This window comes from Peromyscus californicus, unplaced genomic scaffold (assembly GCF_007827085.1).
Source record: "Peromyscus californicus insignis strain IS unplaced genomic scaffold, ASM782708v3 Scaffold_16__1_contigs__length_79575227, whole genome shotgun sequence".
In the NCBI taxonomy this organism is placed as follows: Eukaryota; Metazoa; Chordata; class Mammalia; order Rodentia; family Cricetidae; genus Peromyscus; species Peromyscus californicus.
This window is the reverse complement of record NW_026294458.1, coordinates 42,989,995-43,002,706: the sequence shown is the minus strand read 5'-3', so window position 1 is coordinate 43,002,706 and position 12,712 is coordinate 42,989,995. Positions and strand designations below refer to the sequence as shown.

General features: G+C 35.7%; 1 protein-coding gene and 1 pseudogene across 3 annotated transcripts in view; one reads left to right on the top strand and one right to left on the bottom strand.

Moving 5' to 3' along the window:
* The window catches only part of Epha6 (EPH receptor A6), a 935,524-nt gene that overhangs the window by 387,487 nt on the left and 535,325 nt on the right, over positions 1 to 12,712 (top strand). For all 3 annotated transcript variants that reach the window (XR_008218857.1, XM_052740946.1, XM_052740947.1), the window contains one exon: positions 3,472 to 3,807. Coding sequence is in view for 2 of the 3 variants with exons in the window: in XM_052740946.1 (XP_052596906.1) it covers positions 3,472 to 3,807 (336 nt within the window). In the remaining variant the exon portion in view is untranslated. The remainder of the gene's footprint in view (positions 1 to 3,471; positions 3,808 to 12,712) is intronic.
* LOC128112142 (non-histone chromosomal protein HMG-17-like) lies at positions 5,149 to 5,824 on the bottom strand (annotated as a pseudogene).

Genomic DNA, 12,712 nt, shown 5'->3' with positions numbered 1-12,712 from the left:
CCTAGGTCTTGGGGATCTTACTTCAGCATCGGGCTTTTAGTCTTTCAAATTGTAAAGAGAAAATCCAAATTGAAGCAAAAGTTGTTTCTGAGTGGAGACCCCAGTTGAAAATAACATTAGTAGTAGAGAGTGTAGCAAAAATAAAGTTAGCTTTACTTTAAGCTTTTTGCATCCTCAGCTTGATAACTGCAGCTGTAGTTCTAAGTAATTGTATTCTTATTATAAAGTCGGTCTGGAGGGCGAGGATAGGAGCTGTCTTCTATCCGATGTGAGCTATTTCTTTTCCCAAAGAAAAAAATCAACACAAGGGAATCCCTAAGAGTTTTCAATACAAATGTCTCTAAATGCATTATTGCTGCCACGTTATGTTTTCTGGATGTCATATAATCTTTGTATAATTTATAAATGATAACAAAGCAATCAGGCCACATTCAGAAAAGCCCAGTGACACATCATTTAGTTGAATCTGAGGATTAGAATTAATTGTCTCTCTTGGTTCCAAGTTCTAAATCTTAGTAAATGATTCAGTACTTGTCATTACAGCTTAATATTTGCATGAAATCACAGTTTAGCTGGCATAATTTAACAGCAATTAAAAAGCTATTTAATCATCATGCAAATTGGTGTGAGGGCCCTTGAGTAAGAAGGGTGTCTCAATTTTTTAAATTTTTAACATATGTCCAAGCAGATAATTATATACTTGTGGACACCCATAACATAATTGATAATGTTTCCTACTTGTAGACTTATATGTGAATAATAATTCATGTTATCAATTATAAATAAGAGAAAAATCAGCAATATGAATGTTGTCACAGTGAGGCATTATTAGGAAAATGAATTTTTATCCCCATGCATAAATTTAGGAGGAAAATAAAATGCACATTTGATCCTGTGTTTCTCCTTATTTTCTTGTCTAAAGACACACATATCTGCAAGCCCACTAAAACATGAAATGACATAAAGCAAACTTTAATAAAAATTCCCATCACATAACTAGGTCTGGCATTAGGTAATAGAAATACAGGTAGCTGGAGATTCCTGCCTATATGTAGCTGACATCAGAATGGCACTAGAGGAAAGATGAGCCAGATAACACTTCTGAGTATTTCAGATGATTTATGGCTAATATTCTGCTCATCAACAGAATATAGGAGATCTTTTTGCCATTCCCCCTGTTCTCAGAACCCGCATCATGCTTTATGTTGATGTGCTCTTAAAATATATCACTTCCATACATTAAAACCTTCAGGCCTGCCTGGGAAGATGGCTTGGTATATAGAAAAGTCCTTATGTGGGGGACTGAGTTCAAATCTATGCTTTATAGAGTGGAATGCATAGAGTAAGCCCTTTATAATCCCAGCTCCCATAAGGAGAAAGGAAGCACACGTGGAGAACAGCCAAAAGATTGTGAATTATACCCAGTGGAAAAAACAACAGAGAGACCATGTCTCCAAAAGATAGAAGGTAAAGACTGACACGCAAGGTTGTTCTTCGACCTTCATGTGAGCTCTGTGGCATGTGCATGCCTTCATATACACACACACATGCATATACACAAACCCACAAATGCATACATCATGCCTGCACATACACACACATATGCATGCATGCACACACATGTGTGCAAACACACACAGATTTTCTTCTGTTGAACACAGGGAAATTTCTAGTTGTTCAAGCAGTGTAACTATCTTGAGTTATCGGTGGTGCCCCTTCCTAGTCCTTAAAACTCACTTCATGGATTCTCCATCTGATTTCTAACCGAGGTGCTTCCCTGTCTGTTCCATGACTGTCAAGATTTTTCTTGACTAACAACATACTTTTGACCCCTAATATTCTTCCCATCACTCTGACCATTTTTTTAATCACCTCCAATGCTTCCTTAAGACGTTACCAAAAGTTAAATTCCTTCTGGTAGTTTTTTTACTACAGTTCCTGCCTGTTAACATTCTAGAACTCTGATTTTTTTATCACTTGAATCCATTAATCTAATGTTTTTCTTGCTGTTCCCCTAAATGTTAACTGCAGTGAAGCAGGAATAATGTGTACCACATCTACTGGAGTATCTGTCACATAGTAGTCACTAAATAAAGCATTGACCTAATGAACAAATATGATCATAGCTTGATATTCAGAAGATTGCCTACATCACAATTTGAATTTCTCTTCTAAGAGGATTGCAGAATTCCCTAAATAGTTTTTATTGATAAAAACAAATTTACAGAACTATTCTGGATTTCTTAAAACCAAGCTTCTAAGTTGTGGCAGAATGTTGCTTGTTCCAGTACTTGTATAATGAGTTATGTTTCAATCATGTCTCATAAACAATATTCTCACAGTACATGGATTTCATAGCATTAAAATAGCCTTCAACACAGAGTCTGGCACTGATGAGACCTTTGGGTAATATTTGCTCAATGAAAAGAAAATAACTGAGATGTGGAGGACTAGCATGAGTATGAAAGATGATTAGTATCTTACAATATGACTTGTAATGAAAATCTGTTGAATAATTGTGTGTTATGATATGGTAAGAAAACCAGAAAGAATGTGTCCTTGATGACAATGAAGAAAGGCTAGGCTGAGTCTTCTCTAGGGACATTTTCACAGTTAAGGTCTAGGTTACTTATATTTAGTGAAAATCATTTAAATAAAAACACAATGATTTTACCTTATGTCACAATGCATGTATGACTTCAAGTTGGCAAGGCACTATGAAAAAAGGGATTTTTGCTGCCTCTGATATCCATTTCTGAATAGTCTGCCCACCCTAAATTTAAGACACTTTTTCCCAATCATTGGAAAATAGATTCTATGGGTTTGGCAAAGGAAATGAATGGGTGTTTTGTCTACACATACAGTAGTGATGGTATGAAGGCTAAACACAGTGTGTTGAGTATACATTCCTCAGTTGGTTTCAAATTGTGAAAATGCTAATATAATTAATGAGGATATAGGGATGGCCATCTCATAATTTATAATTTCCATCCATTACATATTTTACAGCAAACAAATTCTAAAAGTATACTTTGGAGATATGAAGACTTTGACATTAAATGTTGGAATTTCAGTACTCAAAAATTAAAAATATGCTGTATTCATCCTTAAGGATGTTCTTTTTTAGCTTTATCAGATATTTAAACAAGTTCTTTATGGTTCTTGTAAGAAAATGGCCGGGCGGTGGTGGCGCACGCCTTTAATCCCAGCACTCGGGAGGCAGAGCCAGGCGGATCTCTGTGAGTTCGAGGCCAGCCTGGTCTCCAAAGCGAGTTCCAGGAAAGGCGCAAAGCTACACAGAGAAACCCTGTCTCGAAAAACCAAAAAAAAAAAAAAAAAAAAAAAAAAAGAAAATGATCTCCAACTAATATTAAAGATCAACAGCATGTACTCATGAAAATTTTAATGTAGCACCACTATCATTCATTGTTCTATACATGTACATTTTGTTTTCTCATTGCTTTTTTCTAGGGCCACCTTCAGCTCCTAGAAATGTGGCTTTTAACATCAATGAAACCGCCCTTATTCTGGAATGGAGCCCACCTAGTGACACAGGAGGGAGGAAGGACCTCACATACAGTGTAGTCTGTAAGAGATGTGGCTTAGACACCAGCCAATGTGAGGACTGTGGTGGAGGACTCCGCTTCATCCCAAGACATACTGGACTGATCAACAATTCTGTGATCGTACTTGACTTCGTGTCTCATGTCAATTACACCTTTGAAATAGAAGCTATGAATGGAGTCTCTGAGCTGAGCATTTCTCCCAAGCCATTCACAGCTATTACAGTGACCACAGATCAAGATGGTAAGTCCCTTTGCTGTTCTCTCAAAACTGTCTCCCAGTTCTTTTTTATGCTTAACATCCCTGATAGGCTTGTGTTCAGTATAGGCTTATATTCAATAGAGTTGTGATGTTCATGCAATACACTGCAGACATGATCTCTTTGCTTTCATTTTCAAGATGAAGAAAGAGTTTTTTTTGTTTTTTTGTTTTTGTTTTTTTTTTTGGTTTTTCAAGACAGGGTTTCTCTGTGTAGCTTTGCGCCTTTCCTGGAACTCACTTGGTAGCCCAGGCTGGCCTCGAACTCACAGAGATCCGCCTGGCTCTGCCTCCCGAGTGCTGGGATTAAAGGCGTGCGCCACCACCGCCCGGCTGAAGAAAGAGTTTTGTTATATCCTAAGCAATATGGCCTGATAAGATAAATGCTTCTCTGTAATGGAAGTTTGTGTTTTTAATATAATCAGATGCCAATATTTCTTAATAAGTGCATATTTAATTCTGCCAATGAAAGGTAGCTATAAATAAAATGTTGCTAAATGCACTGAGTTAGAATTGGCCCATGTATGCTGCCATTCTTGTCATATGTCAAATAAAACAAATAATAACGTTATTATTATTATAATTAATCTTTATTTTAAAAACATTCCAGCTAACTTTTTTTCAAACTGTATCCAGCTTTATTAAAGATAATTTCCATTAATAGTCATGGTTTTTTCATGCAGGACATGGGCAGCAATCATTAGTGATATACAAGAACTTCCAAACTCCCTTCTTGTATAGACTACCAAAACCAGAAAGGCCACTGTAAAACCTGTTGAAGTCCCCATTTGATGCTTTTAAAAGAGGGAAGAGCTTAGAAGAGGGTTGACATTTCACATTGAAGATGTTATTTAACAGCTTTTCACAAGCTCACCCCGACTTTCAGGAAATGAGATGAAAATGGAAGAATTATCAATCTGAAGATACACAATCTTTCATAAAAGGAACCACCACTCTTTTGGGGACACTCGGCAATGTTCCTACAAAGTCCAGATTGCCCAATAGACTGGGAAAACCAATTCTGGGGGTCAGGTCTCTGGTTTTAAGGGAGCTACATCTATGTTGATGATACAGGAGGAGGATATAAAAATGAATTTAGAGTTTTCCCACACCACAAGGCATTTGTGCCATGATGGCCACATATGTCAATACCAGGATGTCTCTATTGAGAGCCAAGAGGGGTCTTTCAAAATTATCAGGATAAGATGCTTTCCATCATCAATCTAATTTGGGAGATATTTTGTTAGTGACATATGCCCCTCCCCCCAAAAAATGAAGTGTTCTGTGTGCTAGCAACATAGATTTAAAAAAAAACAATTCTGCATTTTTATAAAATTTGATGAAAAATAGTATTTCAAGTAGTAGTCACCAGAAGTATGCTGTTTTTTTAAAAAAGCATACACTTCATTTGACATCTCTAGCACCTTCAGTTTTCTGTGCCTCATCTGCTCTGGCATCTCCATTTTCTGCAGGATTATTTGCATCCTTACCAGCATCGGAGTTCCCCTTCTTCCCCTCAGGTACCTTCCCTCCCTTCTTTGCAGGGTCCTTTTTCAGCTTCGGTTCTGTCTTTGGAGGAGCAGGATTAGCAGATAACCTTGTAGATCATCTCTATGGCTTGTCCTTCATCTTGGCTTCATCTCCTTGATCATCCACTCCAGCCTTTCTTTGGGGCATGCTGGTGGCTGGGGACATAGACACTGAACAAGAGGATGATGCTGGTTTGGTTCACTCGGGGATCATTCTTGATGCTTCTTCACACTGCTCCCTGCTAACATGTTTAACCATGATACTATACCCCTTTAAATAAACACACTCACACAAACAGAGGTAAGTGTACACACACATACACACACACACATTGAAATACTATTGTTCATGTAATGTTATGAAATGGACTTAAACTGACTTAAAATGTGATAAACTTGGCAAAATGTACCCATTATATCACTCCAGAATTTCTTTCTGATGTCGTCAGACACAAATGCTCATGCCTTTTTGTGTCTTTATTTCTCCTCCAACACAATTACATTGCAGAATGTGAAAAAGAAAAGAAACAAAGATTTAAAATGTCTCTTAAGAAGCAATCTTAAATTATATGGATATACAACAGAGTATAACAGAAAGCAACAGTAAACACATATAACACAAATTTATAAAAATAAAACTAGATTTATACACTTTGTAAGTTTCTATATCAGCTATAACAAACACCATGCACTCTGTGGCTTCCAGAAATCTCTTTCACAGTGCTGTAGACTTGAAGTTATCAGAAGGACTAATGCTACCTTGCGATGGTTTGCTAAGCTTTCAAACTGGCCAACTTCTTCCATGTCTTCACATAGTCTTTCCTCTTGTATCCAGTCCCCTAAAAGTTTCTTTGTGCATGGGCATCAGTCATTTAATTGTGACCACTCATATGATCTCATGTTTCCTTAATCACTCAGTAAAAACTTATTGTGAAATATATCACACTATTGGGAACTGAGAGTTAGATTTTGACTATAGAGTTTAGATTAATAGTACAATTCAACCCATAACATAAACTAAAGCAAACTTAGTATTCTTTAAAACAAAACTACTGGGGACTGTGGAGATAGTTCAGTGGTTAATAGCACCTGCTGCTTTTCCAGAGGACACTGGTTCAGTTCCCATCACCCATGTTAGGAGGTAGACAACCATCTCCAGCTCTAGCTCAGGAGGTCCAGTGCTTCCTTCTGCCCTCCAAGGGCACTTTTACACACATAGAATGCACGTATGAAAATATACACATAAACAAAATAAACCTAAAAAAAGATAACTAAATCTTATTGTATTGGAATGCTAGTCAACTTAAATAAGATCAAACTACTGATACATATATCTTGGATGGCCCTCAAGGACATGATGCTGATTTTAAAAGGCAAGCTCAAAATGATGTGTACTATACGATTCCATTCGTATAACATTCTTGAAATAAAAAAAATACAGAATTGAAGTAATATATTGTGGAAGAGTAATGTGGCTTGGGTAGGGTAGCAAGAAAGAACCCTATGAGCATCATGAAAGCAATCTGTCTTCACACTGTATGACAAGATGCTATTGACGTGATAAATTATATACACACATATACACACACTGTGAATGTACCAATGTCAACTCCATTTTTCTTTTGTACTGTGCAGTGATTAACACGGGAAGAAGCTGAGCATAGGACGAATGAGACCTTTCTGTTCAATGTGTTTGGTAATTTTTAGTGACCCTCTGTAATTACTTCAAAATGAAAAGCTAAAAAGTTCTTATCCCTATGAATATACGTAATAAAAGTTTAAATTTTCTATTAAAAATATATTAGATGGATGTGAAAATTTAAAATTAATGTTAAATATACATAAGGTTTCTGTAACACAAAGGACACCAAAAATAGGACAAAATGGCAGCCTACAGAATGTGAAAAGATCTTCACCAATTCTACATCCAACAGAGGGCTGATTTCTAAAATTTATAAAGAACTCAAGAAACTATAATATCAGCAAACCAAATAATCCAATTTAAAAAATGGAGTACAGATCTAAACAGAGAATTCTCAACAGAAGAATCGCAAATGGCTGAGAAACACTTAAGGAGATGTTCAACATCATTAGCCATCAGGGAAATGCAAATCAAAATGACTCTGAGATTCCATCTTATACCTGTCAGAATAGCTAAGATAAAAAAAAAAAGTGATAGCTCATTCTGGGGCCAATGTGGGGCAAGGGGAACACTCCTCCACTGCTGGTGGGAGCATAAACTTGTACAGCCACTTTGGGAGTCAGTGTGGTGTTTTCTCAGAAAACTAGGATTCAACCTACTTCGATATGCAGCTATGTTACTCTTGGGCATATACTCAAAGGATGCTCAGTCATACCACAGGAACACCTGTTTTACACTTTTTAAATGATATAATTCATTAGAAGTATAATACTAGGGGGCTGGTGAAATAGCTCATCAGTTGAGAGCAATTATTGCTCTTTCAAATGACCAGGATTCGGGTCAAGAACTCATAGCAGGCAGCTTACAACTGCCTGTAACTTCAGTTACACATAATCTTACTCTTTCTGGTCTTTGAGGATACCTGTCCACACATGGCACACATAAACTTATGTAGGTACACACATGCACAGAAGTTTTAAAAATATATAAATTATTAAAGTTTAATGCTGTATGTAAGGAGATGCATTAAACATGAAATAATAAATAGTACCCACACATATATTGTAGAAAGCTATCACTGAGTAGTCCTCACAAGATGTCTCTATTGAAGAATATTACGAAAGCATTATGAGCTGAGCAGTGGTGGTGCACACTTTTAATCCCAGCACTCGGGAGGCAGAGCCAGGCAAATCTCTGTGAGTTTGAGGCCAGTCTGGTCTACAGAGGAAGATACAGGAGAAACTCTGTCTTGAAAAAAACAGAATGCATTATGGTTTTCTTCAATTTTATACATAATATTTACATTATGTTTAAATATTATTGGAAAGAATACAGATATAATTAATGAACTAAAAAATGCGATACATATGTTAGTAAAATCTTCCAGCCAGCTTTCCATGTGAGAAGCTATTTCCATGTCAGAATTTGAAGTGATACCTTCTTGGTCACCCTTTTTCTGTGAAGCTGGAGTTCTGTAATCCACAAGTTCTCAATAATCACCTGTGTGAAATCACAAATACTCCAGGGAATGGACAACTGTGAAATAATTCAAGCTGTGGTTCTATTGTTTTATTCTTCTGTGCTCAATTCAAGTAGTTAACACTAATGTTGAACATACAAGGAGTTCATAGAAATTAGTGTCCCAGAACCAAATTTTAAGACTCACTGCTCTTTGCCAAGTATAAATACAATATCCTATCACTCAACTTGAAGTATCTTTGAGAATATTTTCTCAAGTCCTTGAGGGGCATTTCTCACAGTTATTCGCTAACACATGATCCTGAAGACAACACAGTGAGATGGTTTGTCTTAATCTTTATAAGTATATATCATTAATTATACTGAAAATGGAAAGTGATTTTAAATTCATTCAGTATATTTTTGGGGGGGTGTTCCTAGTGTACTGAGAGATCACTTATAAACCTTAAAGTCTGGTGCCATTCATTTTACCAACATCCAATTAGCACTATTTAAGTTCTGCTAAAAAGACACTCAGGCCACAATGAAAATTAAAGTCTAAAAGTGGGTCTTTCCAAAAATAACATATAAGTTCTCTAAGGAATGGCTGGAAAGAATGGGACTAGGCAAAATGAACCTGGGGTCCGGTGAAGAATTCTAGATAAAAAGAATCAAGCAAGAAATCCAGGTCCAAGGGACTGACATAATACTTTTCATGGAAGTACAAGATTCGTGGGAGAAAGTGAGTTTAAACTAAAATTTTGGAACATAGAGTGTTTCTAACATCATTGAAAAAAGTTAAGAAATAAGCCACTTATGAAAGAATGCTTCTGTAACACCAAGACCAAACTAGGAAAGGAAAGTAGAAAAGTAATGCTGCTTATGAGGACATATGCTTTGTATAATTTGGGAAATAACATATTATAAACCAAAAGTATAGATACCTGAACCATAAAAACTATATAAAAGTTTACCTTATATACAAAAACAACTTTCTCATGTTTAAGAAATAGTCAGGAAGCCACTTAAATGTTTACTGTGGCTTATGATTAAACTTTTTAAAAGGTCTCTTTAAGCCAGTTGATGGCGGCATTTATCTTTAATCACAACACCCAGGAGGCAGAGGCAGGTCGATCTCTGAGTTCAAGGCCATCCTGGTATACAGAGCAAGTTCTAAGACAGATAGGGTTACACAGAAATCCCCTGTCTCAAAAAACAAAATAAAACAAAACAAAATGCCTTTCCAAATCCATCCTAAATTAACTACAGTTATAAAAACTATTCTTGATTATTCTGATTTTAGATGAATAAACATTATAAAGCAATGGCTTAGTTCTAAAACTAAGAATCTTGGCAATGTATCTTCTATCCTAAGTTTGTTTGTTTGTTGAGACTGGTTTCTCTTTGTAGCTCTAGCTGTCTTGGAACTCACTCTGTAGGCCAGGTTGGTTTTGAACTTGGAGAGCCCTCTGCCTCTGCCTACTGAGTGCCAGGATTAAAGGTGTTTGCCACCACTTCCCAGCTCTTTTACAGTTTCTTTTGATAATTATTATTTTAAAACATTTTTATACAATACATTTTGAGCATATTCTTCTCCCTCCCAACTACTCTCAAATACTCCCCTTCCTCTTGACCAACCAGAATGTATGATCTTTCTCCTTCTTAAATATAAAAACCAAAACCAAAACTCCATGGTCCATGGAGTCTGTTTTGTGTTAGTCAACTACTCCTGAGTGTGAAGCTTGCCATGAAATGTCATTGATATACACACTGTCACTGGATGGAAATGATTTTCTACCTCTCTACAGCTACCGATGGCAAATGGCTCCTTTTTAAGGAATGGAAATTTGTGCCTACTTTCCACTCTCCACGATGGACTTCTGTGTGACTTGAACTTGTGCAGGGCTTGTACACGTTGTTAATGTCATTTTCAATTCATACATGTCTCAGCCTTGCTGTGTCTAGAAGATGCCGTTGCTTTAGAGTCAACCATCATCTCTACCTTTTACAGTATTCCTGCCTCTTCTGCACAGATCCCTAAGCCTTGAGGGGAAGGGTTTGATAGAAACAACCTATTTAGGACTGAGTATTCCAAAGTCTCTCATTCTCTACACATTGCCCAGTTGTGTATCTCTGTGTTAATTACCATCTACTGCAAGGAGAAGCTTCTCTGATGAGGGCTGAACAATGCACTACTCTATAGGTATATCAATATATCATTAAGATTCATTTTATTGCTATGTTCATTTAACAGAATAATTGTAGTAGGTTTTCCTTTAGGACCCACTAAATATGGAGTCTCAGGTTCTCAGCCTTAGTAACATTGTCAGATATGGGTTAAGTCTTGTGGACTGGGCTAAATGTTAATTAATTGACTTTGACAATCAATGAGATGTATATTTGCAACTGGTTTTTTTTTCATACTTTAGTTAATTGTACCAGAAAGGGGTTTCATTTTGGAAGCAAAACAAGAAAGCAACACCAAGAAAACATTTTATCTTAACTTTTAGAGTGATAAAAATAAATAAATAAAAATATAAAATATGTAGCTCAATACAAAGTAATTATTCAAGTAAATTAACAAAGTAAAGCATTCATCATTAATAGTCAAGCAGAAAAAATTGTGTTTATAGAAATCCTGATACATGCAACGCATGTTCAATGTGAGAGAAATACCACTTAAAATTAGTTCTGCTGATTTTGCTAAAAGGTTATTAAATCAATTATTATAAGAAGCTAGTTGTCAAATTCTTTACCTTAAAATATGTATTCAATACCCCCATCTCTACAGTTGGGTGACAATTAAGTATAGTCTGCCTCAGACTCATTTTTCCTTTGTGAATTTCCTATCTTTGCTCTGGCAGCTGTAATTAAGTGAGCTGACACTGAAATAGATTTAAATCTATGAAATGTACTTAAAAATCTGGTATGTCTCTTTTTATTTACAGTTCACTCAAGTCTGGGAACACAACCTGTTTAAAATATCAACCTTAGTGTGTTGTTGGAGAATGTAATTAGGCACGCACTCCACATCATTCCTTTTTATGCTTACACTTTAACATTCTTTATCTTTGGATAGCTCTTTTCATCCTCATTGTTTAAAGCAAATGTTGACAACAACATCTCTCTAAATCTGGTACTATTCTATTCAAGGTAAAACAAAAAAAAAGTTTTAAATATTTACAAACAATACACTGACTACAAGACAGTAGTATAAATTTTTTTTTTCTAAACAGTCTATAACCATGACTTGACCCAAGTGTAATGCTGGCACTGTATGCTGTATTTTTTCCTGTAATTACAGTCTAAGAATATGACAGAGTTTAAAGCTACAAACATCTTCTATTAAAGTGTAATATTTTCTGTCTCCTCAGGAAAAGAATTGCTCTCTGGAAAAGTACACTGAATATTTTATTTATTGAAGATAATTGAAATGTCAGTATAGTCCGTCATTACTAAATAACTTTAGAGCTCTGTCAAATATTAAATTATATTAGAATCTGTAATTGTAAAGTTTATTTTTACTCCTGCAGAACATCAAATTATTTCCAAGCCTAACGCCTTTTAGTGTCAAGCATCTTTTGAGTAATTGATATAAAAATACTATGGACTTTAGAAATTAATTTTTCTGAGAAACTGTCAATGACTGGGCTCCCAGTCAGCCAGTACAAAAATGAGAAACTCTTTTTGAACACTTACAAACATACCAGTATATTCTACAATTTCACTGAAGCTGGATTGTTCATTTTTTAAATAATATTTTATTTTATAAAATTTCATACATATGTAAAATATACTTTTATTTTATCCAACACATACTATGTCCTTTCTACCTCACCCCAGGATGCAACAACCTATTTCCCTTCAACTTTACATACTCTTTTGCACTATTATTATTATTATTAGCCCCTTGACTCTGCTCGGCACTGGCCATGTGCAAATGACTGTAGGGCTATCTACTACACAGGCAACCTACTAGCAACCACATTCCCCAAAGAAAGGAGAAGGCTCCGTAGTTCAGGAATTAGAGCACTGATCTTGTTATTTTTTAAAAAATGTTTTTTCCTCTCATATAAATACTATTGGAAGACAAATACAACGTGTTATCATACATTGAATAAATCACCCTACAACTACCTACTACAGTAAACCTCTGCAGAATTAGTAAAAGTTAGAGATGATATGAGTTAATCTTTCATTCATACATTTAATCAATTGCAAAATATTTATTTAATAGCTACTTCTGCCAGAATTTGTTCTG